This window comes from Apodemus sylvaticus, chromosome 12 (genome assembly GCF_947179515.1).
Source record: "Apodemus sylvaticus chromosome 12, mApoSyl1.1, whole genome shotgun sequence".
NCBI lineage: Eukaryota > Metazoa > Chordata > Mammalia > Rodentia > Muridae > Apodemus > Apodemus sylvaticus.
Genome location: NC_067483.1, coordinates 86,325,952 through 86,353,662, shown reverse-complemented (window position 1 = coordinate 86,353,662; position 27,711 = coordinate 86,325,952). Strand labels below are relative to the sequence as shown.

Genomic DNA, 27,711 nt, shown 5'->3' with positions numbered 1-27,711 from the left:
CACTCAAAAGGGGTGCAGAAGTGTGCATGGGGCAATTGATTTTTAATTTCATTAAGGAAAAAAATCAAAAGTTCGTGCACCAAGGAACTGATAGGGACTTTTTCTTCAGTATCTAGTGAAGAATAACATTTCAGATAAAATTCTCATGGTGTCTAAATTATTCATAGCCTCTGTCTCTGCCCACTTCCTCCCCTCTGTCCTTTAAATTCACCTACTCCATGGTATCTTGGCTACCAGTTCTGACTTTGGTCTTCTTTTTGCCCAACACAACTTACTATCATAAGTCTACCCCAAATTCCAAGGAACACATCAGTAGCTCAGGCATGAGGCGTTGGGTGTGTGTGTACCTTCTGGGCCCATATTTCTGGAGACAGCATTGTCCCCTTACACACAGGTAGGCATCATGGAACATGACACACACTGCCTAATGCTTGGGGAGAGGCATTGCAGACCCACGGCTGGTGTGTGTCTATGACTGTCACCAGTGTGTTTGGGGTAGGAATGGAGAAAAGCCCTCTTCCATCTTACTCTCGATGAGATGAAGTGTCCCTGAGGGTGGCTTCCAGTGTCTTGGAGGCCACCAGCCTAACATATAGTCTTCTGTAGACACAAGGTCAGAAGGGTAGGGGGTCTGACTGATCCCTCCGAAGGCGCTGAGCAGTATTCTCAGCCTTTGAATAGCAACTTGCACAAGTGATGGCAGAGATGTGGGAAGACAGAGGAAACAAGGACCAGCTCCCTGCCCTGCCTGGCACTCCAACAGCTAGCATCTCCTGGCATCGAGTAGAAAGTCTCTGGGGGTTAGCGTCCTCAGCCAAGGTCTCTGGTGTCAGGAGGAAAGGGAGCACAAGACCCCAGCTCCAGTGTCTAGGCTGACCCCATGGCTGGTGGAGAGCAGGGAGGTGAGGTCCCAGGAGCCTGATGCCTCTGTCCCCCCAAGCCACGCCAGGTACCCACCTGAATTGGACCGCTTCTTTGGGGTCTTGAGGCTCCTGCACCGCCCTCCCACGGAGCTGCTGTTCTCACTCATGGAGTCCTGGGCTGAGGATGCGCTGCCGGTGGCCTCGCTGTCCCTCATCATGCTCTCGTAGCCACTGCTGCCGCCACTGTGGTAGAACAGGGCAGTCTTCCCCATGGCGGGTGGCAGCTCCCCGCTCAGGACACTGCTGTTATCACTACCGTGCCCACTGCTACAGCGGTGGGGCTTCCTCGGAGGGGTGATCTTGCTGTAGGGCGAGGGCAGCAGGTGGGCGGCTGCCGGCTTGTCCTCCGTGGGAGCCCCACCGCGCTCTTCCGCCTCTGCCCGCAGCTGTGCACCCCTCGGCCCCGCACTACCCTGGAGCAGCTCGGAGATGCGCCCGTTGACGGCTCTTAGTGGCAGTTTGGAAGCCAGCCCAGAGCCCCGGTTCCTGCTGAGCGACTGGGTGGACCAGGACATGTGTTTCCCGCTGGGCGGCAGGTTGGAGCTCTGGCCCACAGACTGAGGCAGGGACTTAGTGGAGAAGCTGAGGGTTTTGGTGGTCGAGGTGGACAGGCTGTTGCGGGATTTAGGGCTGGCCAGCAGGAGCTTGCTAACTGCCGAGATCTTAGACTGGCTGGCCTTGGGAGAGGCCCCGGCGGACTGGCTGATGCCACAGCTGGGTGGTGAGGCTCCTGTGCTGCGACCCAGGCTCCTGCCAGTGCGGGGCATGGTACTATCTTTGCTGGCATGCATGCGGGAGCTCACGGACGACAGACTTTCGGCCCTCTCCAACGACAAGCATTCATAGTGGCTGACTGTTGTCCTGCCAAGAGAGTTGGTTCTGCTGGCCAGCTGCTCCAGCTTGGCGCTGAAGAGCTTACTGCTGCTACTGGCATCCTTCGTCTTGCTGCTGGATTCATCAGGGAAGCAAGCCAAGAAGGTAGCTGGTTGGTTCAGGGGGCTGCTGGTGCTGCTGCCGCTGCCACTGTGCTGAGGGCTGGCCCTGTTCTTCTGGTCCAAGCTAGACTTGCGGACAGGAGGCAGAGGTGGGGTCCCTTTAGGTCTTGCCAGGACACAATGCTTGGGTGAAGCTACTTTCCTCTCTAGGGTTGTCTTCGAGGATTGGATGCCCGGAGCAGCACTGAAGCCATTGCTGTCCGCCAGGCAATGGTAGAAGCTGTCCAGCTCCTCGTGCCTGTCAGCTTTCTGGAAGGCCCTTGGGAGGCTGCTTGACTTGAGGTTTCTGTTGGCATGGAGGGGACTTTGGGTCACCAAGCCAGGCAGGGCCATCTCACAGCCATCCACGACCCTCCTAATGTTGTCGGTCACTTGAAAGGTGGCCGCTTCAGAGCTACTGCTGCTTAGCCTGTCACCTGGGCTGGGCCTGCCATCCAGTTCTAGCTCTGGCTTACCTTCTGTCTTTAGGGAACTCGGGACAGACTCGCCCCTAACCCCTTCCTCGCTGGAGTAAGCATTCTCCTTTTTCACCTCTTCTTCTCGTTTAAGCCAGGGATCCTCAAATTTCATCTCCCTCTGTGTACTGGACTCCTTGCTTTCCTGGGACTGGGATGTTTTGGGGCTTGCCTTTGGGGTGCCCGTGGAGGACTGAGGCTCTTGCACGTTTCGGGCGCTCATGGCGATGCAGGGATAAACGGTGATGTTGGTCTTCATGGGGATGTACCCTTCGCAGCTGCTCAGACTGGCTGTGTTGGAGATGGTGACCATGGCCTTGCCCACTGTAGAAATTTTGCAGCCTTTGATGGGTGTAGTAGCTTTGTCGCCAGATTCTTCCCCCGCCTCAGATAAGATGAGCAAGTTGCCAGGACCAACCTCGGGCTTCTCTCTGCACACCACCGCCGTGTTCTGGATGCTGTTGACAAACTCTGAGGCTGGGGGTTCCGCCATGGCCTCCCCGTGCCCAAAGCATGTCTGTGCTATGAAGCTGTGGCACGACTGCTCACCGTCGCTGCCCGCGCTCATCTCACTGAGCCAGGAGCTGATGGAAGAACGGCGGCTGCCAGCTTCCCGAGCCTTCTCATCCAGGCCCAGCTTTGGGAGCGGCAGGAACTGTGTGATGCTCACCTCGGAGACGGGCGCCATGCCGGAGTAGCATTCCAGATCCTCGCTGATGCTGCTAATGATGCTGACTGGCCGGGAGCCCGAGGCCAGGGCCTGCACGGAGCAGTCACTGTTGAAGCTGATGATGCTGGTCGGGCGGCCGCTGTCGAGCACCCCGCTGATGGTCAGCTCCTCCACTAGTGTGAAGACCAGCTCATCCTCACCATTCAGTTCCAGTGGCTGCTGCACAGTCACCATTGTGGTACTCAGAATCTCCTTCTTGGAGTCTGCAGGAGAGCCTTCCTGGTCCTCACCTTCAACTAGGGCTCCGGGAAACCCTTCACTCCCGGCAGACATGGATTTCTTCAAAACCTGGGGACTCATTCCAACCGGGGGAGTGCGCACATCAGGCTGAAGCAAGGACTCACTGGAGACCATGCCAGAGTCCTTACTCAGGGATGGTGGTGGGGCAGAGGAGGGCAGGACCCCCTTCTGGGTGTAGACTTTACACCTCTGAGAGGGGGAGCTGGGAGGTTTGTACTCTGAGGTCTTGGACAGACTGGCAATGCCTAGCCTCGGGGAGCCCATGGGTCTGGGCTTGCCCTCCACAAAGCCACATGAGTTCAGGCTCTCCCGGCTGCTCTGGAGACTGGGGCTCTGTGTGAGCTGGGAGGTGCTGTGCTGGCTACTGCTGCCCGGGATGCTCCGTGGTGAGGCTGGACTGGGGCTGCCGCTGCGCGTCCCAGTCAGCACAGGGGACCGATTCTGCTGCACCTTGGAGGCTGGAAGCTCTGGGTCTTCCCTCTCGGTCAACTGGCCATTGTCTGACCCATTGTCTTCCTTATCAGACTCAGAGGGTATGTCTGGCCCTGCTGCTTGGCTTAAGGAAACACGTCTGCCAGCCTGCTCTGGCCCGAACTGGATGGGCAGCTCTTCAAAGGGAAATTTGTTGGGTTCTTCGCTGCCGTCTATACAGTCTAGTCTTTCTTGCAGCTCGGCAAACGTATTGCACTTCAGACAGTCCCTTTCTGACTTGCCGGCTGCAGCCTCTGCTGCCTCCCCAGGCCGGCTGTCACCTCTGGTCTTCTGTAGGGCTGGCACAATGGGTACAAAGTCTGGGGGGCCCTCGTTGTCAGTGAGTTCCTTGTCAGACAGGGCTGTGCCATTGGGTCCGATGTAGATGACGGTATCGCAGGACTGCTCACTGCTGGAGGAGTAGTCAGGGTCACTGGAGAGTGGGGCGAGGGGGAATTCTGGATCCACTGGAGCCCGGGCATGGAAGGGCCTCAGCTGGGTGGGCCTGCGCATTCTGCCCTCCTCACAGGAGCTCTCTCCCCCAGAGGAGCTTGACGTGTACTGGCAACGTGGACAAGAGAATTGTTAATGGGGAGTTCTTCTGAGACAGCCCTCCTTCCGAGGAAACCTGTCTCATATGGCAGGCCTGAGCTGCTGACTGGTGCTAGGGTCTTAAAGACCAGCCTGTGGAGGGGCCAGTACTCACTGGACTGTGCCACAATACCATCGTCTCCTGTTCCTGGGTATGTATGCATACATAATTCCCATTTGTACACTAATATATCAGTCTGCTGGGAAAAGGTAGTGACCTATCCAGACTCTACCTGACTTCCTCAAGGCTATTCCCCTGCCTCAGACCACTGGCCACAAGCCTTACCTTTTTATAGACATAAAAGGAGTATACAAAGGAGAAAGAAAGGGAAGTCTTAAGCATCACTGGTTGGCTCATAAGTCTGGTTTTCTCAAACACTGTTGCCTTTTGACACTACCCTGGCTTTGCCTCTGCCCAAGGAAATAAGCCTACTGACATCTGTCAACACAATACAGACACAGGCTCATTGACTCAAGAGCCCACAGGCTGAAGGCTCCTGGACAGGCAGGGGTGGCAGAGCCCCACTGTGAGGTAGTCGCCATCCTTGTCGGAGGCAGACGCAGCTGGGTGCATTCCTCTCCTATGTGACCGTGGAAGAGCCCGATTCCTTGCCACCCCGGAACATTTTTCATCATCCAGCAGCAATCTACTAAAGTAATCTCTGTTAGCAGTCAGCTTGGATGACCCATGACAGCATTAACCATGAAAAGGACACTCAACTTTCTCCCGTGTCGTTGGAAGGCTTTCCTGTTCTGAGTCAGGGGCTGCAGCAGCCACGTTTGCACAGTCCTTGGCGTCCAGAGAATGGTGAGACTGATTGGCTTTTTGTGATTTGGTTCTTGTCCCTGGTGTATTCTACCCTTCCCCCCATTAAGATCCCTTACCTTAGTCTTCTTCTTCTTCATCCTTAAGACTCTCGATGCGATCTGGATGGTGGACAGGGTCTCCGCGTAGCTGCCCGCTGCAGCTGAGATATGTGCGATCATGGTGGTGCGACAGTTCACGTTCCCCAGAGACTCCCTCAGAAGCATGGTGAGCTTGCTCTCCCTGCCAAACAAAGTGGATTAAGGCTGCATTAGTGGGCCATGCCTCATGCTGGCTCTCAGGGCAGGACTTCAGGTTTGCATGTGGCTATTTGGTTGTGGGTGGTGTTTTCTTCCTCTTTTTTTTTTTTTAATGGCATACTAATTAGCATTGCTTTGCAGCATGGGGCTATTTGCAGTTGGCAGCTGAGCAAGTGCTTCTAACTCCAAGGATGGGATTCGTACAAACACCTCCCTTGGCACTTCTGTCCTGGCTGCGATGGGCGATTCTAGTGTATCTGTTTGTGTGCATATGACACCACACATAATGAGGCCTGGGAATAGAAACAAGGAGAGGGGATCAGGAGAAAATGGCTTTGTGACCAGCAATCTGGCATGCTATCTGCACACATAGCCCTTCTCAGCAAGTTTCTCCACACAGGGCAATCCCTGTAATAGAAAAAGCATGCTGTGAACCTGCACTAAGTCCTGCATGTTTACCACACATGGGAAATCCCCCTTATAGCATAGAGGCATACTTCTGCCATTGTCTCTCAACCCTGCTATTTGTAGCCTGTGACACTAAAGGAAAAGACACTGGTATTCCTGATAAGCAGGGAAAGACAGACATAGCTCAAGTAGTCACTTAGCAACAGGAAGCAGAACTTTCCAGAAGGGTTCCCCCTGAGAACTTTGCAGTTGCTATGTGGAACCACTCTCTTGGTTAGTGATAACAAGACCCAGGGCACCTCAGATGGTTTCTAGGCTCTTTAGGAACTGACCTGAAGGAATGGCTCCTATTTTTCTAACTCTGTACTTGTGCCAGTGAGATCCTGCTGTGTTTTTTTGAAGGGTTCTGCTGCTGCTTGAGTCCTCCCCTGCAGTCCTCCCCATGCAGGCACCTGCTGGGTGAAATGTCATATCCTCCCTGGAGTACCCTACCTGAGGCTGAGACAGCCTCTGGCTATATTTCATGCTCATACAATGTGTTTCAATTTCAGATCATTCTTCTCACATCCATGTCCCTGAAGAATCCCCTGGAGAGGGACCATCAGCTCAACAGACTTCATGTAAGATGCTGGTCACAGCCAGCGGAGATTTTTTTTTCTCATGTGACTTATATCTGGCTTCAGGGAAGAGAGATGGTGGTTTCTTTTCCTACCTGGGACCAATTAAGGTGTTCATTTGGGAATGATGGGCTAATGTGTTCCAGTTTCAGAGCAAATTATAAATATACCGGGGCAAAAGAATCAGGGGATAGGAATGGTAAAAGAAAGGGGAGGAAGGGGGGTATCTGATCACATTTAACTCCCCTCAAAGTATACTCTGCAGGGATGTCTCAGGAAGGAGGTTGGGGCCCAGTCTTGACTTAGCAAAGATGGTTTATCTGAGTGAACCACAGGAAGTGGAAGATGGATTCTGTTTGGATTAGGCTGTGACCATATGAGTCAACTCTTACAATTCATGATAGTTACACACTATAAAGTACCCATAAACATCAATTTATGGGATCCTGAGGTGTGGCTGGCAGAGGGAAACACACGGTCAGAATTCCTGTGAACCCCTCTGGGGAAATGACAGTTCGGTCAAATGTCCATAGGTTACCTTGTTTTAGATGACGTTTCTATAGAAAGGCATCTTACTTAATATCTGGGATTTTTTAAATAATGATGTTTATCCAATATTTCTTTAGGATAAAATACTGCCAAGAGTGTTCAATGATTTCCTGGCCTTGAGAGATAGGACAGTAGAGGCCTCTGGTCTTCAGTCTCGGAGTGGCACTGTTGACTGATTGCTTCTTTAATTGTGCAGCAGCTGGTGAATCTACACATTTAGCTTCTTCATCTTTTCATAGGCGTGAACTGTAGACGTGACCTTCCCCATTTCAGGAGCGGCCTCGCTTACCGTAGGTGAATTCCTCCTCCCCTCTGGATATATCATGCTATGGCTGCATCAGCACCGAACCTGCAGCTAGCATCCCACGAACTCACGCCTGAATGAAACTTATCTAACACTCATGTTTCCTCCATGAGGCACATGTGCCTCTTCTCACTAGAAAGCACTTCTGTACCATGCCGGGGAATCGTTTGAAACGGGGAATCATTTGAAACGGTGAAATCATGGGCAGAAAGCATAAAAAATTCAAAAGCACTGAAGTCAAAGGCACACAAAGAAATGCTCACCTTGTCACGCATCAGTGGGGAACATGTATGTCGGGGACTCAAAAATTTCCTCCTCCCTGTGCACTGCCCTTAAGTCACCATAAAAGCATCAGGAATATTGGCTTGGAGATTACAAAGAAATTTTATCTAGTAGGAAATGTACAACTATGGGATCTGCAAATCCGCTCCCTCCAGCTGACTCAACTATAAAGTTGCTTGTGGGAAATCTTGCTAATTAATGCCAAAGGCACACAGAGTAACGACTCTCCACATGACTCTGTGTAAGTCTTCAGGAAAAGATCCCAAACCAAATAACATGATACAGCATTCTATCCGTCTGCTGTCTGGTATGCTCCACACCATTCACATGTGTGACACAGTTGTAGACAAATATTTGTGGCTTTTGGAAAGGGAGCCCATATGGTTGGAACAAGCCACGACATGTGTGTTGCTTGGCAACTGACTTTTTCTTTCTTTCTTTCTTTCTTTCTTTCTTTCTTTCTTTCTTTCTTTCTTTCTTTCTTTCTTTCTTTCTTTCTTTCTTCCTTCCTTCCTTCCTTCTTTCCTTCCTTCCTTCCTTCCTTCCTTCCTTTCTTTCTTTCTTTCTTCTTTTTTCTTTCTCTCTCTTTCTTCCTTCCTTCCTTCCTTCCTTCCTTCCTTCCTTCCTTCTTCCTTCCTTCCTGTCTTTCTTTCTTTCTTTCTTTCTTTCTTTCTTTCTTTCTTTCTTTCTTTCTTTCTTTCTTTCTTTCTTTCTTTCTTTCTTTCTTTCGTCTTTTTTTTTCAGTCTCATGGAAAGACAGTCGGCAGACGGACTACCCAGACGGACACAGATCTCTAATCACAGGGGAGTGAAGCAGAAAAGCTTAGGAAGCTATGGCCTTTTCAGCCTCACAGTGATGCTTTGGCCCTACACAAGGACGACTGAGAAGGCGGTGAGAGGAAGGTGCGGAAGGCTGCTACTGCAGGCTGAGCTGAGCGTTCTGAAGGGAACCAAAGGTTCCAAAGAGATTTTAGGATGACAGTCACCACCAAATCATCCTGAGGATGCAGGAAGCGAGGCATGAAGACCCTGCCATGGCCCTGGCTAGCCAGAGAGAGCAGAGACGCAGGGTCCTGTGGCCCTGCAGGACTTGCTGGGTAGCAGCAAGAAGCGCAGGCAATGAGGCAGGACCGAGCGCACCTGAGAAGCCGCATCACTCATCCCTACAGCATCTGTTATGAACACATGGTCCGGCTCCTGCCTATCCCGAGCACGTACTTACTGAAATGACTAAGCAAAAGCAGTCTTGTTTTTAAAAGAAGATAATCTTTTTATTAAATCAAAGGGCAGGAAAAACAAGGAATTATGAACACATTAATGTTTTACCCTGCTGGGGATGGAAGCCCTGAACATATTAGGCAATCGTTGAATATAACCCCAAGCCAATGAACATATTTAATTACAATTTTTTTTTGAGACAGGATCTCACTGTGAACCCCTAACTGTATTCAGAATCACAGAAATATGCTTGCCTCTGCCTCCTGAGTTCTGATTAATGGTATGCACCTCCATGCCTGACCAATAATTTTTAAGAACACATACTACTTTAGAACAAGTTCTAACTAACCAGGACTGTACAGTCCAAACCAGGTTCTCCGCCTGTTCTCATAAATCAAGTACTATCGTCTAATTGTCTTTAGACAGTGTAATAAAGCCCATGAGTATTTACCTGGTCTTTTGTAGAAGAGTGTATCTGTCCATGTTGTAGGCTATAGTTAGGGATGCTACCTACACATGGCGGCATCATTACATAGACAGAATCATTAGCCATTTGTGATGGTTTGTATATGCTAAGCCCAGGGAGTGACAAACCCAGGATAGCTAAAACTATTCTCAGCAACAAAAGAAAATCTGGGGGAATCAGTATTCCTGACCTCAAGCAATACTACAGAGCAATAGTGTTAAAAACTGCATGGTATTGGTACAGTGACAGGCAGGAGGATCAATGGAACAGGATTGAAGATCCAGAAATGAACCCACACACCTATGGTCACTTGCTGAAAACATCCAATGGAAAAAAGATAGCCTTTTCAACAAATGGTACTGGTTCAACTGGAGGTCAGCATGCAGAAGAATGCGAATTGATCCATCCTTGTCTCCTTGTACTAAGCTCAAATCCAAATGGATCAAGGACCTCCACATAAAGCCAGACACTCTGAAGCTAATAGAAAAGAAACTGGGGAAGACCCTTGAGGACATCGGTACAGGGAGAAAGTTTCTGAACAGAACACCAATAGCGTATGCTCTAAGAGCAAGAATTGACAAATGGGACCTCATAAAATTACAAAGTTACTGTAAGGCAAAGGACACCATCAAGAGGACAAATCGGCAACCAACAAATTGGGAAAAGATCTTCACCAATCCTACATCAGATAGAGGGCTAATATCCAATATATATAAAGAACTCAAGAAGTTAGACTCCAGAAAACCAAACAACCCTATTAAAAAATGGGGAACAGAGTTAAACAAAGAATTCTCACCTGAAGAACTTTGGATGGCAGAGAAGCATCTTAAAAAATGCTCAACTTCATTAGTCATTAGGGAAATGCAAATCAAAACAACCCTAAGATTTCATCTTACACCAGTCAGATGGCTAAGATTAAAAATTCAGGAAACAGCAGGTGTTGGAGAGGGTGTGGAGAAAGAGGAACACTCCTCCACTGCTGGTGGGGTTGCAAATTGGTACAACCACTCTGGAAAGCAGTCTGGCGGTTCCTCCGAAAACTGGGCACCTCACTTCCAGAAGATCCTGCTATACCACTCCTGGGCATATACCCAGAAGACTCCCCACCATGTAATAAGGATACATGTTCTACTATGTTCATAGCAGCCCTATTTATAATTGCCAGATGCTGGAAAGAACCCAGGTATCCCTCAACAGAAGAGTGGATGCAAAAAATGTGGTATATCTACACAATGGAGTACTATTCAGCCATTAGAAACAATGAATTCATGAAATTCTTAGGCAAATGGATGGAGCTAGAGAATATCATACTAAGTGAGGTAACCCAGACTCAAAAGGTGAATCATGGTATGCACTCACTAATAAGTGGATATTAACCTAGAAAACTGGAATACCCAAAACATAATCCACACATCAAATGAGGTACAAGAAGAAAGGAGGAGTGGCCCCTGGTTCTGGAAAGACTCAGTGAAACAGTATTCGGCAAAACCAGAACGGGGAAGTGGGAAGGGGTGGGTGGGAGGACAGGGGAAGAGAAGGGGACTTACGGGACTTTCGGGGAGTGGGGGGGCTAGAAAAGGGAAATCATTTGAAATGTAAATAAATTATATCGAATAAAAAAAAAGAAGGTGTGGCCCTGTTGGAGTAGGTGTGGCCTTGTTGGAGTGGGTGTGTCACTGTGGGTGTGGGCTTTAAGACCCTCATCCTAGCTGCCTGGAAGCCAGTATTCTGCTATCAGCCTTCAGATGAAGATGAAAAACTCTCTGCTCTCCCTGAATCATGCCTGCCTGTATACTGCCATGCTCCCACCTTGATGATATTGGATTGAACCTCTCAACCTGTAAGCAAGCCTCAATTAAATGTTGTCCTTTATAAGACTTGCCTTGGTCATGGTGTCTGCTCACAGTAGTAATACCCTAAGATACCACTGAATATGCCTTGGCTTCTATAATATTCTATAATCTGTATTTGATGGATAGCAGTCTATACGTCTCCTGAATCTTTTTAGATGTTTCATAGAGTTATGAAACAAAGTCAGTCCCACAGGAACTGGCAAAGAGAAAATATTTGGTTTTAGAAATCACTGGAACACCAGGCCCTGACCTCTGTCACAGTTCACACCACTTCTGGCCACAGACGGAAGTGGTCTGCCCTTGCAAAGGGGCTTCTTGGCTGTTGGTGTCCACTGAACTAATTAGCTCCTTAGGGGACACAGCTGCTCATTTAAGGAACATAGGTGCAGCACCGGCTGACTCAGGTAAAAGCGACTGACAGGCTACACTTAAGGAGCCTGGGATTCGGGTAGAAAAATAGACCTGTAAACTTTCAACTTGGCAGCCATCAATAAAAGGTAATGGCCACTGGTATGAACAAGATGGCTGGCTAAGTACCCCTACCACAGGTACCCTGAGAGACAGTCAAGGTCACAAGTAGACAATATATTTTGATTTAAAAACAAACAAACTAACTAAACTAAATGAGTATTCCAGAGCACAGACGTTCAGGGCAACCTTGTAGTAAGGAGAAGCACTTGTCTGGCCTCCGCATTCCTGCCTAGAACTCTAGTTGAGATCAGCTTAGACACAGGACAGGGACTCCTTCCTGTGGGGAAGGAAGTAAGAAGGACCCTGGCCACAACAGTTACCAACGTGTTCACCTGAAATCCTTACCACAGAGGAGCCCTGTGGTCCCTATAGACACTAAGCCATAAGTGGGGTCCCCCTGCTAAACTACTGTGTAGTGGGTAGGCCTGATGCTGTTTGTAGTCCAATGTTAATACTGGTTCCTCAAGAAGGGTTGCCCCCAACCAGCAGACCATCAGGTATACAGGTGATGACATGTGAACCTTTTCCCCATTTTATCTGGTCAATAAAAGGCCTGTGACTGAGCAGTAGAGGGGGAAAAGTGGGAATGGAGGCTGGAATGCGGTGGCAGGTAGAGAGGGAAGGAGAGAGGATGGAGGAAGAGGAGGAAAAGCCACAGTGGACCAGAACTTCGTGGCCAGGAGAAACCACAAGCCTCAAGGTGTCTAATAACTGTGGAGTAAGTTAGTGAAGCCCTAGAGCTGTCCAATCTAGGCATGTGGCTTATAATGAAAATATCTGGATTGTGTGTCTTTTTTTTTTTTCTTTTTTGGAGACAGGGTTTCTCTGTGTATCCCTGGCTGTCCTGGAACTCACTCTGTAGACCAGGCTGGCCTCGAACTCAGAAATCCGCCTGCCTCTGCCTCCTGAGTGCTGGGACTAAAGGCATGCGCCACCACCGCCTGGCCCTTGTGTGTCTTTTATACAGGTTTATTAGGGCTGAAAATTCCAGCACACTACTGAGCTACTCCAGGGAAGGAGTCAGGACTGTGAACACATCCTGAGCTGGCTTCGTGCCCTGCCTCACAAGGAGCCAGTGTCTGGCTGAGCTGAGGGTTTGTACCCCCTGGAGCTGATCTAAAGGTACAGCTCTGCCCTAAGGAAACAGTGTTGGTGAGCTATTGCTACCTGCCCTCCAGGCCAAAGAGGGGTAGTGCCCAGCTTCCCTGAAACTGAATGGAATCCTGAAGTCTGAGCTGTCAAAGCTTCTTACCATGCTGGATGGTGGGGTCACCATTGTCACAATCATTGGCTCCTGGGGTTCAAGCCACAGCTCTGGGCGTGCTGGGTTGCTGTCAGTGTGCCACCATTCCAGGGTTTAGTGATACTGCAATGTGGTGTCTCATCCTGGGTCTGAGTTGCTGCTGTGTCATATTGACCCTGGATCCCAAATTACAGCTGCGCCCTGGAGTCAGGCCTCTGCTGTATGCTGTGCACCCCAGCCCAACCAGCATCACGACAGCATCCCAGAGCTCCAGGCCAAGCTGCTGAGCATGCTGTGGTATCATCAAGCAGCTTTGTGTTTCAAGGAAACATAATGCTAATACCTCTTCAACTCTTCCAAAATCTAAGTTGCAAGGAATATCTCGTGCATATTTTATAACGCGTGTTGCTTGAATCCAGACAAAGACACTAAAGAAAGCTATAGCTCTCATCTCCGATAAATAGTAATGTAAAATCCTTCATTGAGACATCAGTAAATCGAATTTGATGTAAACTTCATACACTTTGATCGAGAGAGATTTGTCTCTGGCATGTAAAACTGCTTTAACGTATGCACGTCAATCAATGAGATATTCTACTAATAGACCAAAGTAGGAAATGATCGCCATCCTCCTAACTAAACAAGAAAAACCATCCTATAAAATCCAAAATAACTGTTTAGTTAGAAAAGCTCTCAGGGACTGGACACCCCTTTTACTGATGGCACTGCTGACCCTCGGGAGAGCAGCCCAGGCAAAGCAGTGAAGGTGACCCTAATGGCCCGGGGACTGGTGAGCGGGCCCTGGGGGCTTGAGTGTGGAAGAACCCACCTTGCCTCACCTGCTCTGAGAGGCGTGGGTGCAGAGGTGATGCCCTCACCCCTTGCCACCTTTGGCAGTAGAAAGAGCTGCCCCAGGGTCGTGAGAGCAGGATGGCTATCCCTACCCCTCGCCAGCTCCAGTACTTGGGAGAGCAGGTCTTGAACCCGTTGTGGGCATCATAGTAGATGGATGGAGAGGGTGCAGATGAGCTGGCCCTAGTCTACCATGAAATGGAGAGGATGCGGGAATGGCTTCCCCAACACCTGTGGTAGTCTGGAGAGCTGGCCCCAAAGTCATGAGCACAGGAGGGCTAGCCCTGCCTCTCATCGGCTACAGCACTTGATAGAACGGGCCCTGCATGCCACCCGTGCAATGCTTTGCCTGGGCAACATAGACTGGTTGGTAAAAGCGCAGGCCGATGGAAGAGCGAGAGAGCTGGCCCAGCCTCTCTCTGGCTGAAACACTTAGGAAAGTGAGCCTCACACCCTGACTGGGCAGCATGGTAGAGCTGGCTGTGGAGGCTTTGTATGGGTGAGCTGGCCCCAGGGGCATGAGAACAGAAGAGCTGACTCTACCTCCCGCTAGCAGTGGCATTGGGTGGCCGAGTTGGAGCAGTGCCGGAAAGCTCGCCTGGGAGGTGCGGATAAGGGAAAGAGAGCTGCTACCACCCAGGCCCAGATCCCGGGCTTTAAGCTGGCCCACCCCCAAATCTACATCATCTTTGACTGTTTGAGACATGTGAAAGGCCAGTCCTGCTGATCTAAAGCTGCAGGATCTCCATGACACCGGGCAACAACAGGATAATCAGGAAGAGTCCCAGTGATAATGTCACTAAAACCAGAGACTGGGAACCAAACCAATGACTCATTGCAATGAACATTTGCAAGTAAAGATGTGTGGACAGGGGGTGTCCTGTGGGACACACTGTGACACACTACAGTTTCCACAATGAGATATTTTCTATGCTTTATTTTGTTGGTTTTGATTGGGCATTTTTTTATTTTGTGGGGGAGGTTGCAAGGGTAGAGGGTGAATATGAGAAGATGGGGAGAGGAGCAGGACTGGGGTGCCTGAGGTGAAAGTCCCATAGAATAAATAAAAAGTTCTAAAACAATTAAAATTTAAAAAAATTAAAGTGCATTCTACATGGCTAGCATTCGATGAGATTTATGCCGACTAGCATGTTTATCAAGCATGGAGTTGCTCAGCACGCTGTACACATGCCACAGAAATGTCCGTTCTCTGCTTATTTAACGTCCCATTGCTTCTCAGAGCTGTAAGATAAGATGGTACTCTGTGATGGTCAGCAGGTAGAACCTAAATTACTCTAGAGAGTGTACATCCACAGTCTGCTCAGGACATCAATCACTCCACAGCCCTAGCACCCAGGTACCACCTCAGAAATTTGAAAGATAATCCACACACTCAGAATCATTATGTAAATAGATTACCAACTCCAGAATACACCCATGGGTCAAAATGGAAAACACTGATGTAAGTAAGCATAAAGTGATAGAGTTGGAAGGATTCTTGGAGGGAGGTCTTTGCATTTCCTAACAAAAGGATTGCATGGTAATGCTTTGTGCAATGATGATTTTTCAGTGTGGGAAGACTTACTATCTTTGTAGGGCAGCCTGTACATTTTCAGAAGTTTCCTCCTTATATTTGACTTCACTCTTCACAACATCAGCTGAAGGTCACTTGCTCTATCCTCTGGAATCACACGGGGTATAAACAAACCCATTGCTCCCACAGGCCTTTCACATTTTTAGACACATTTATCATGTCTTTCCCGAGGGTTCTGTTGCTTAGGTACATTCAGTTTTCCTTCTGTTATTCTTTCAAATGTTTGGTCACTGAAGTTCATAATAAATCCTTCCCTATCATGAAACTCTGTGTGTGTGTGTGTGTGTGTGTGTGTATGTGACTGTGTGACTGTGTATGTGTGCACATGTGTGCATGTGTGTATGTCTATGTGTGACTATGTGAGTGTGTGAGTGTGCATGCATGTGTATATATGCCTTGTGTGACTGTGTGCATGTGTTTATGTCTCTGTGTGTGAGTGGGTATGTGTGTATCTGTGTGTAAATGTGTGCACTGAATTTGTAAGGTGATTTCCTAAATTATCCACCTTATTTTAGGGACAGGGTCTCACAGCAAAGGGAAGCCATTAAGATTATTTTTTGTTTAGGATGGAGGGTCTCCTCATCAGATGTTAGGGGAGCATGAGCCTGATCAACTACAAGGTTTAAGGTCACGGCTTTGGGCCATGAGGTATATCATTGCTCTAAGACTGGGGTCAACCATGTGGGAAATTGCTCTTTCTAGTCACAATAATAGTTGTAGATGGCATGGTTTATGCCAGCATTGCTGGTGGCAATGTTTAGTGCATATTTCACATGCACATGTTGGGACAGTAACGTGTCCAGTGGTTCCTGGAAGACTTACATCTGGAAACTTCCTAGGCCCTACTTCATTCACATATCTCCTTGGAGAGTTGATTAGAGGCCACAGCCTTCTCATGTGACAAGCACTTAAAAAAACCTTTTTATTGATTCTTTCTGAATTTCACATTATGCACCCAAGCCCATGCATCTCCCTGTCCTTTCATTGCTACTTTCCTTCCTTGCAACCTCCCCACCAAAGAAAACAAAAATAAAAATAAGGAAAAATTTAAAATTAAAAAAATAAAACAAACAAACAAAAAGCAAACATTTTGCTGCAGAAGCTGTAGTGTGTCTCAGTATGCCAGACAGCACACCCTTATGTCCACACATCTTTACTTACAAATGTTCACTGCAGTGAGTCATTGGTCTGGTTCGGGGCCTCTGGCTTCTGCTACACTATCTACACTGGATCCTCACTGGGACTCCTCTAGGATGTCCTGTTGTTGCCCTGTGTCGTGGAGATCCTGCAGCTTTGGCTCTGCAGGACTGGCCCCTTTGCACTCTAGCAGTTCACGAGTATTTGTACTGAGCTCTAAAAACCCTTCTAGTGAATGATGGTGTTTTGGGGTACCTGCCAACCACACAGTTGGTGCCAGAAATGAGGTGCATACTCTTCCAAATCTCCTATACCCTTGAACCCAAATAGCCAGAAATCTTGGACAGAACAGCATCCTGTGGATTGTGCCCTCAAACCTTAAAACTCTCTCAGACTCTATCAGCTTTTCTAATAAGACTGCAAGCGCCTTCATAATGGGAACTGTATTTAGCCTGTATGTATCCAGCCAATACATATGACTTAACAGCTTTAGGTCAGAACAGAAAAGACTACATTCATTAATATTCACTTTAGCATAACCAGGAACTAGGAAAGTCATCACATTAAAGAAAAATAGCCCTCAAAAAAAAAAAAAAAGACAGCCAAGAGAACAAATTCGTAGACCAATAGAATAAAAGGCATACAGCTGTCCCTTGAGTCAATGGAATGGCGAAAACTGCATATTTTAACAAAGTAAGGGATGTTACGAAGGTCGTGCTTAGTGATTCAACGGTAAGACCTTCAGCATGCATCATGCATGCACACCGGTCTGAAACAGATGAAAGATTGTTAATCAGTCCCGATCAAAAGTGACAATGTCCATACCCTCATCACAGCTAGATAGAACTACTGTCTTGACATTTTTCCCATTAGTTTTTCACTTTCGTTAACAATCTTATTGAGTCCAAGAAGTCTTATTATTATTAACCATCAAAGCTTTGCTACAGCCCTTTTTTGCAGTCCTGACATTGAGCTAGCCTCTGCAATGGTCTATGACTGCCTAACCAGGGGGCGGGACTAGGGACCATCTCCATTATGCCCCAGTGTGGCTATCACACATCTTCAGAGTAAAGATGAGATCACTGTACTCTTTGGAAACTTTGCTTCCTTTCAAGTTTCTGTCATTCTTGGGTCAGAAGTACATGTTCATCTTAATGTCAGAGACCTCTGATGGTATTCAAACTGGACTTAGGGGCTGATGAGGCATAAAGATAAAGTCGGGAATCATGTTGTCATGGTAACCTAGAGGCACTTCTCTGATTCTATTCACCTCTGTCCGTGCCCTTGGACTTTCACAGAATTCTTGAGAAGAGAGAAAAATAAGGCTACAAATGGAATCTTTGATGCAATGAAATCTGATTTCACCCAGTATCTTTTCTCAGGTCTCCCCACCATTTTGATTGTAGCCTTGTCCCGTGATCACCCTTAGTTATAAGCTTCTGTGTCTGGAATATTTTTCTTCTTTTGCTTTCCTTTGAGCTTCAGTATTGGTTTCAGGTAGCAAATGCATATGAAGCATGTATTGGATGTGGTGTTTGATAGGGTCTCTTTTTGTACCTCACTCTGTAATCTCCCCTTTCAGAGTTGAGATCACAACTAGGTGGGGTCGGTAGAGGGCTGGGGAGATGGCACAGTTGATAGAGTAGCTTGCTGGGCAAACACAAGGACCTGAGTTTGGACCTCAGCTCCCTAGCCCTCCTCCACCCCTGCCAATAAAAACACCAGGCACTGAGGTATGCATCTGCCATTTAAGTACTGGTGAAGCAAACAGGTGGATCCCTGAGCTCATTGATCAGCTCGTCTAGCTAATCGATGAGCTCTTGGTTCAATGAGAGAACCTGTTTCAAAATATAAACTAGCCAGTGATTGAGGAGGACAGCTAATGTTGACCCATGTGCTCCCACCCCTCCAATGCCCACCCTGTACACACACACACACAGAGGTATCCCAGGCACTGTACGAATGGCAGCTGGTTTACTTTGTAGCACTAGAAACTCATGTGAGTCCCTTTCCTGGCACATTCCCTGGAAAAGGCTAAAAGGGGTTGAAAGGCTAACCATGGCATCTAGGCATGGTGGCTACATTAGATTAGAATCATGACTTTTTAGTTTTTAGAGTCAACTCATCTCATTCTGGTTTCTACATATAATCAACAGAGAACACGTGACTATGAGTCCCAGGAATCGTCATTTGCAAATGCTTGGCCCTATTCTGACCTTCCCCACACTAACCAAGGAGATCTCCTCACTCTGGCCATCAGGCTGCACATCTCTGGGCTTTCCCTGTGTTATCTTAAAAAAAAAAAGACACATATTTATAGTGAGAGAGGTCCGTATTCAGTGACACATCCTATCAGGATGGACTCAGCCCAGTCTCTGTGTCTGTACATATGTGTGCATGTTTATGTGCATGCGTGTGCATGCACACATGTGTGTGTATGTGCATGTACATATGTGTGTACACATGTGTGAATGTGTGATGTGTACATGCGTGCATATGTATATGTGCATGTGCCCCTGTGAGCATTTGTACATGTGTATAACTGCGCACATATATGTATGTGTGTATGTGTACATGACACAACACAGGGTTTCACAGGTACTAGCAAAGCTCTCATCCACTGAACTAAGCCCCAAAGGCCCACAAATAGCCTCTCTTATTTCTTAATCCTTGGAAGACTTACAGGCGTCTGCATGACATTCAGGGTTAGAATGAGCCTTGTCTTGTCTCCCTGGCCTAGCTCCTGACCAATGTCCTCTGTAGCACTTAGTGTGGGAATATGTTTATGGGACAGCTGTGACATCCTGCTGCCACAAAGCCCATCACTTCCTCACAGTCTTATGTAAAACCTACGTTCTTTCCTACCCAGTGTGACGTGGTGTCTTACTGAGGTTTCATTTGCACTTCTCTGGTGACCAATGCAGTTATGTATGCTTTCATGTCTTCATTGGCCATTTTCATGTCTTCTCCAGAGAAACTTCTGTTAAAGTTCTTTGTCCTTTATTTAATTGCTTCTGTTGTTGCATTTTAGGATGGCTTTAAAAGTTCTAAATATTAAACAGGTTCTCACTATGAAGTCATAGCTGGCTTGAAACTCACTAGACCAGGCTGGCACTGAAATCATAGGGATCCACCTGCTCTGCCTCCTGAGTGCTGGGATTACAAGTGTGTGCCAGCATGCCTGGCCTTCTCTGAAAACAGACAGAATGGTCGGTTGTTTTCAATCTCTTGGCGGCATTCTTTGATGTATAGGAGACTCTTCATTTTTATATAACACTTTTTTAGACACATCTTATTTTTTTTCTTTTGTATCTGTGGCACAACCCTTCCAATATGTGGTTTTGCTGCAACAAGCTTGCCAATGAGAGCAACTAAGGATTGTCTAGCTCATCATGTGCAATTGCTAGTCATCCAATATGGTCTTTATATCCTAGAGGCTACTCCCAGTCACCAGCCCGAGAACTGTGAACGACAATTTTCCCATACATGCGCTACAGGCTTTCCTGGCTATGTTCCTTTTGAGACAGGGTAGAACTTAAATTTTGGGAGGTGATGGGGGCAGTGCTTGTTGCAGTGACTTCTGGGTATCATGTGGTTTAGAGACACACGATCCCAGGGTTCTCACAAGATGGGCCAACTGTGCTGGGGTGAAGAACAGGCCTCGATAATTGGAAGGAATTGAAAGGAAATTGGGTGGGTCAAAGACTGGTTTCCACCACAGGTACTAGTGTGAGGAAAGATGGAACACAGAGGTGACCATTCACATACTTTAATGACTTCAGAGAGAGCCTGGGAAACTTTAGTGAGGGATATAGGAAGGAATGAGACATTTTTTAAAAAATGTCTCATATATTATAAGAGTACATTTCCCTGTGATTCTAGTTTTGTTTGGTCACAAGATAAGCTGCTATTACATGGGCTTTGCATTTTGTTAAAATTAGGTTACAAGCAGCCATTTGTCTCTGGGCTGGGCTTTTATGGCAGGAGCACATGTGAGGCCCTGTTCCACCCACAGAGCCAAAGTTTAAAATACAGAATAAACGTGATTTGAGTTCAGGGTCTAATCCACTCTTGTCTTTCTTTCCAGTCTTCCAGAGTCCAGCATAGAATCCAGAGCCATGCAAGTGCTAAGGAAGGTCTCGGTCCCTACCCCAGATTCCCCGTAAAAGCCTCAATGGACCAGTTTCTCAAAGTCCTGCTGAGGAGAATCACAGACTAGGAGTTAAACACACCTCCCTTCCTCAGGCTCTTTTGTTTGGTTGGGTTTGGTTTTGATTTTGTTTTGTTTTAGGAGGAGGGTGTTTTCTCAATTCGCACTCAATGTGTTTCTGTAGCACCATGAAGGGCACACTCTGTGCTAGCTGATGTCCTGGATACCATAGAGGATGCTGGCTTCATACAGAATGAGGGCAAAGTCTGTTCTTCCCAAGACCTAGCATGGGGTCTTACATAGAGTTGTTTTCATATAAATATCCAAGCAAGTAACTAATGGCTAAACTTATCCATTAAAAGAAAACTTCACCCCCATGAAACTTCATAAATCCATAACATCTAAGTCTTAGAATCTAAGAGGTCCTTTTCTGTTGTTGTCTGAAGGATCCAGTGTCACAAGAAAATCAACGTGGATATTATTGAACCTGGGTTCCAGTGAGCACCTCTCCTACTAAGCTCAGTGTCTTCTGTCTGTGAAAGAGCAGAGTGGCTCCCTCAGTCTCCAGGGCTGGCCTGCTTGGTTCTACACACATCACAGTCCTCAAAGGACATTTACATCCAGGCTGTCATCTTAAGGAATCTGTACAACAATGTTCCCAGAGACAAATCAACACACCCACTATCGTGGCTTTAATCTGATGGCAAGTTTCTGGTCAGCTCATCAATACAATGTGAAGTGTCCATGTTATGACCCCTTGGCTGTTCTTAGGTAGATACCCAGGTATGAAGTTAACAAGGCTGAACCCACTGAGGTCTAGCAGTTTGTCTTGGCTAAAAGGGGCTAGTCAAACTTGTTGACAGAGTCTAACACCTTTGACATAAACAATATAAATATGCGTCTCAGAAAGTGTGGCAAGTACAATCCTGGCTTAGAGTTGAATATAAAGGGAGCAGCCACCTGTGTGGTGGGATTTAAAACTTTTCTTATTTATGTTGCTATGTGAGTATATGCCCAGTGTGTGTAGTACCCACAGAGGCCAGATGAGGGCGACAAATCCCCTGGAGCTGGACTTAAAGGAGGTTGTAAGCCACCAATGTGGGTGCTGGGAAGTGAACTCAGGTCTTTTGGAAGAGCTGCAAGCAAGCACTCTTAACTGCTGAGCCATCTCTCCAGGCCATGGTGGGATTTTGGAAGACCTTGTTAGAAAGCTCCAAAGGGTCCCATTCTTAGTCCCTTGCACTGGCATACAGAATGTCCTGTTTAGACTCCAACACAAGTTTTGGAGTCATTTGTTCAGTAAGCATGCATTGATTACCTGAGATTCTATTGGCTTTCTACCTGCCCTGGAAATACAAACACACATGAGATGGACAGGATCGTAGCATGCACTCTATGTGTCCCAGGATGGCCAGATGTCTTGGTTTGTGTTATCTTGTATCCCATCTGTTTATGAGAGCCTGGATTTTTCACTTGATTCACCAAAATAGGATGGGAGGTATGGGCAGACCTCTGGCTCTCTATCCATGTGAGAGGTGTGTGGTGAACAGGCATCCTACTTTATAGTATGAGTTCTGTTAAACTGAGAAATGCCTCTGTTGAATGTCTTTCTGGCTGATACGCTCACACAGTTAATAACTGTGCTGAGATCAGTTCTACACAGAGAAACGTGAGATCTAGTTGTAAAAATTCATTAGATTCCATTAGAATGCAACTGAACAGCAAAGTCTATGTGAGGAAAATAGACTGGGTCTTAAATTTAGAGGAGCACACAGTTCTCTCTTTGCTTTCTGTCACTAGTTGGATTTGAAAAATATTTGAGACTTTAAAGAGAAAATGGAATAGCACAAAATTGATTATAGCAGGCAGCTTTACGGTGGACAAAACAAAGCTGTCTTCATGACTCAAATCTGAGTGTTAAAGTTTTAGAAACAAGTCTTCTAAATTAGAATTGAATTTTTTCCAAACTAAATTGTAATCCGTAATGAAGCGCTCAATAATTGAAAGAGGAAAACCTTGGGCTTTGAGGCTGGTAATGAATTGCAATTATTAAAGACAAAGCCTGCAAGCAGAGGACTCTGGGATACAAAGGACAAGAGCCCGAGCTACATAGAGGATTAAACACGAGAAGTTCTCTGGCTCTTTTTCTTTTCTGAAAATTGATGTATAATTGTTTCTTACTTGAAAAAAAATGTAACCCACTGAAACAAACATACTATAGATTGGAGGGCACATACATTTCTAGTGTGCCAGGAGAAAGGAAAGTTACAGTTATCAAAATACACAGATAATTTTATATGTTATCACAAAAAAATCATGATGGTTTTAAGATAATCATTGAAAAATACAGCATTAAGTAAGGAAAACAGCACTGTCATGATTACATGTCAGAGACTATAACAAAAATACTGGGGGCAATCAACTTAAAGGGTTAAAAGGTTTATTTGGACTCACAGTTTCAGAGATTTCATTCCATGGCCCATTGGCCTTGTTGGCCTGTGTTAAGGTTAAATATTTGTGTGTGAGGGAGCAAGGTTGATCACCCTTTGGGAGCCCGGAAGCAAGGGGTCAGAGTGGAATGACAGAGTCCAATGACCTAACTTCCTCCCACTGGCTCCCACCTGGGTCTTTCAGGAACATGAGCAGTAAACATTGTAAAATCCTAACCAGGTAAGACAGAGGCAGAGCAAAGTACATTAAGCTATATCTGAAATCATTTTCCTTAACATTCAGAGAAGCAATCAAGAAGTTTTAACTGCTTTTCCTTGATGTGCAGTGATATTTTTCATTTTGTAAGAATATTGGAGACAAAGTTTGCATGTGATCTTAGCCAACAGGCTAAGCCGTCAGAGTTAATTCTGAAGGGGATGGACTGGACTGTCTTATGGATCCCCAGTGTCTCCAGAGTCTACGTTCAGATACTCCTCAGAAGAGAGAGAATGTGTGAGTGACATGGAAAAAGAACAGTCTGCTGGTCAGGTCCTCAAAAGATCTTTCCAAGCACAGTTACACAATGTGGATAGCTGTAAAAATCATATTAAATGCATTGTTGAGCTTGCAAAAGAGCAAGACAATCTTTAGTGAAAGCCGGGGACTCTGGAGAAGCAGCATAGCAAGGCTTGCTTTCACCGTGCAGCTGTCTGCCAGCCACCCAGCCACTCCCACAGGCTTTAGTTTTTCTGTGGCCTGGGCTGGGGTGGGCTTGGTTTGTGAAATAGAAAGACAGAGATCCTGACCAGTCCAATATGGACATTTTATTAGGAAATTCTCCTTCTCCAACAAATGTTCCTCTCCCATATTGAGGACATGATTTTCTTGTCCTCTAAAACACCAAAACAGTGGAAAGGAAATCGTCCTAAGAATTTGGAACCTCAGTCTGAATAACACGCAGGCCTGATCGTCTGGAGTCTCAGGATCTGGGTGGTCCAAAATATTTCAAGCTGAGAATACAATTTAGACTATCTTTAGCTGGCACCTCGTAGAACTAAAATACAAACACTCTGTAAAGTAAACCTTCTTTATCCAGGTCTCAGGAATAAAATGCCAACACAAAGGAGCAGTCCCCAGACGACAATAAACACAGGAGGGCGGGAGGCACCAGGACATAGATCCAGCAGGAACCGCAGATGGCTGGTTGAGATGAACACATGGATCTCAAGTAAACAACAGAAAGTTGATTAACATCTTTAAGGAAATTAAGATGTTCAAAGAAATAAACAACAACAAAATGACCAGGAAGGACCTATTCCTGCTCTGGGCTCTGTTTAAAAAACAGATCTGGGTTTAGCCTTCACCTTTAAATAACTAGACAGCCAGACAAAATATAAAGGGGAAAATGGAGGGTGGGGTTGGGATGGAATAACAACAGGTAACAGAGATGCAGAGGAACCAGCCTTTGAGAAAAGGGAGGAGCATCAGAGACTGGGAGACCACAGGTAGGGATGAGGAGCAAAGGTCAGAATTCGGGGTGGAGGGGAGCAGGGCAACTGTTTTTTTTTGTTTTTGTTTTTTAATTGCAGAGAGCAGAGAGGCCTAGCTGCTCTAAGTTGTTGCCCATTACCTAGATCAGTGGCTTTCAGGCCCTGAGTGACACCACTGACAAAACAGTGCACTGTCCACTTTGAGAACCCATGCTAAGGCAGAGTGACTCTGCATCTTGTTTGCATAAGATCAGCATCTCCCTGTGTCCTGCACAGGCCCACAGCTCAGCTAATCAGGCAGTAGAGAGGGAGAGGCCACCTTTTCTGGGCTTACCAAATTAAATCAGGAAATGTGTGGACACAGGAGCTGATTAAAACCCGACAGCAAAACCCAACCTGTGAACTTAAAGAGCTCTCCAGACCAATGAATGGTTGCACACTGAAACCCAGATCATCTGTATGAATGAAAGTTCTCAGAAAAGCTGCACCTTTCCACTGAAACCTGGAAGGCTCACTCACGGATTGGATCTTCAGTGGCTCTAAAGAGGTTGGAATGTCCAGAGCGGAACTACAATTAATCTCTGGCTCTCTTTAGTCCTCTAAAAAGTCATCCTTTGCCTACTCCTGTGTTGGCCCTAACTAACATCCTGTGGCTAACAGTAAAAACCTTTTGGAGTGTATTCGCTTAAGAAAACCCTAGATTCCACCAACCAAAAGGATAGTCTGAGTCACCAGACAGCATCTGAGGCCTCCAGCTGAGCTTTCTTGACTTTTCTTTAACCACGGAATGTTCCCACCATGTGTTTTAGAGAGTGTTTTACGACTTTGCGATTTTGCTCTGTTATGATAAAATCTTCATGAAACTGCTTTCACATTGAAATGCAGGGATCTGGGGAGCCCTACACCTCTGCTCTAGGCCATGGTCATCATGGCTGGCTTCTTATCCTCCACTGAGTTGAGAGTAGTGGGTTTTGGGTGGACATATAAATGTACAGACTGTCATTGAGATGGCAGAAGCAGCTACCTGTCCTCAGAACATTCAGTTCACATGCCAGGGAGCCATCTTGACAGTCTCCTGGATGGATCACCCTACTTGATGCAGCCCCTTTTTCTGGACCCAAGTCTACAACAGGGTCCTTACCACCTTAACCCTCAGTAAGGCCTCCTCCAACACTGCCAGTTCTGTAACCTTTCATCATCATTCTACAATCTCTCTCTCTCTCTCTCTCTCTCTCTCTCTCTCTCTCACACACACACACCATGCACACTCACTCACTCATATACACACACTCTCACTCACATATACATTCATTCATACGCTCATAATTGCACACTCACATACACACACTCACTATACACACATACTCAAACATACATATATTCACACTCACACACACTCAATACACACACTCACATGCACACATACCTACTCACACATATATAAACTCATACATATATACTCATATATATGCACACACTGTTGTATGAAAAGGAGCGTGTGATTCAAGAGTTACTATCAATAATTAAGCCTGGAATAATAGTACCCGTGATTGCCAATGACCAGGTCAATCAAGTAGACTCAGTAGTTTAACTGAAGAAAAGCCAATGAAATTGGTGCAGCGTGTAAATTTGCCACCCACTAGTCTCTGACCACAGGAGGCGATACAAATGTGTCCATGCTTCTGACAGAGCACTTGCTGCTCAGAGTGATGCTGGCACTATTTACTGCAGAGTTTTTTTGCATGAGCCCTAGATCTTCACACAGGAAAAGGCTGTCCAGATATCAGAAAGAAATGCAGTCAGATATTCCAAGGAGCCAACAAGGCATGGATATAACGTGTGTTTAAGCAGACAGAGTGGGAAGGCCCGCCCGCCCATTCACAGGTCATCAGTTGGAAAGAGCTTGATGGGGTTGTGTTTTGATCATGGAGGTAAGTTTGTCAGGTCGATTCACATTGGTCACTAAAGACACAGGCTTTAAGATCAAGTTGGGTCAGTGCAAATAAGTATATATTAATATGGAACCCAAGAGAGGGAGACTGTCATTATCGTGATGAATTCATATGCCAGGGGACTGAGTGATGTAAACCAAAAGCATAATTGTTCTGTAGCAACACATTGTGAGAGAAGACCCCAGGAAGGCTTCGAAGAGGAGATGGCATCCTGGGTAGTTCCCGGGGAACATGGGAAGGAAAACACATTTTAAAACATCATGCCCATGCATGCATGTGTTGAGTGCATGTGTGTAGAGGCCAGGGAACAAACTCCGTTGTCATTTCTCAGGAACTGTCAACATTGTTTTTCTGTAACACAGTCTCTCAACAAGCAGGCTGACACAGCGAACTCTCAGGAAGGCTGGTGCATTGGGGCACAAAACTAGGGAGTATGTGCTTACAAATGGGGGGGAGGGGGGTGCTGCCAAACTGAGAAACCACTTCCTGCAAATTTGTATTGACCCTACTTGCAGCAGTAAGAAAAAGTAGAGAAGTAAAAACAAATAACATCTGGGGTCGTGGTCCTCCTAAAAGGCTGGGTGAACATCGTCAGGTGTCTTAAGGTCGGCTGCTCGTCACATCCGCAGTGACTTCGCCGGAACCGGCTCTGTCCAGTGCCTTGTCTATTGTGGCTCTGTCCAGTGCCTTGTCTATTGTTCCGGGGTGAAACTTGGCTTGGCTTTGGTGAAAGCATCATGTGCTCCATTAGGCAACACGGCACAATTTAACTGTTCCCGTGAATAAATCTATTTGAAAATTATTCAATTACACAACAGAATGAATTATCACCTCATTTGCATGAACCCAAAAAAATCTATTAATGCTCAATTGAGCCTGAATCAGTTGTGAAACAGGTGAGAATTTATGGTTGGATACTCTGATTGAAGCTCAATTAATGTTCAAGGCAGTTTTTTAATGAATTAAGCCCCGACTCATTTGTATGCTCCGTCCTTTCCAGTGCCTAATTGTGCCTAAATCAAGCTATCCTTGAGTAACCACAGAGCCCTCAGGGTGCCCAGGAGCATCTTGGGTTCTTATGTGCACTGGCCTGGACTAACCAAAAGCCATCCTCCTTCAGATGTTTTCTTTCTGTAATGAACAGAAAGGCTTGTGATAGGATGATTAGTTATCGTAAAAGATAACAATAAGCTATGGGTTTGGAGTCCTGCGTTTAGCTCAGTGG

The 27,711-nt window shown here is 46.6% G+C and overlaps 1 protein-coding gene across 1 annotated transcript in view; it reads right to left on the bottom strand.

Annotated features, from left to right (window-relative positions):
• Positions 1-27,711, bottom strand: part of Kif26b (kinesin family member 26B) — a 411,439-nt gene that overhangs the window by 15,186 nt on the left and 368,542 nt on the right. The window contains exons 11-12 of the mRNA XM_052200951.1: positions 5,291-5,453; positions 958-4,375 (exon numbers count right to left, since the gene is read on the bottom strand). Coding sequence (XP_052056911.1) covers positions 958-4,375; positions 5,291-5,453 — 3,581 coding nt within the window. The remainder of the gene's footprint in view (positions 1-957; positions 4,376-5,290; positions 5,454-27,711) is intronic.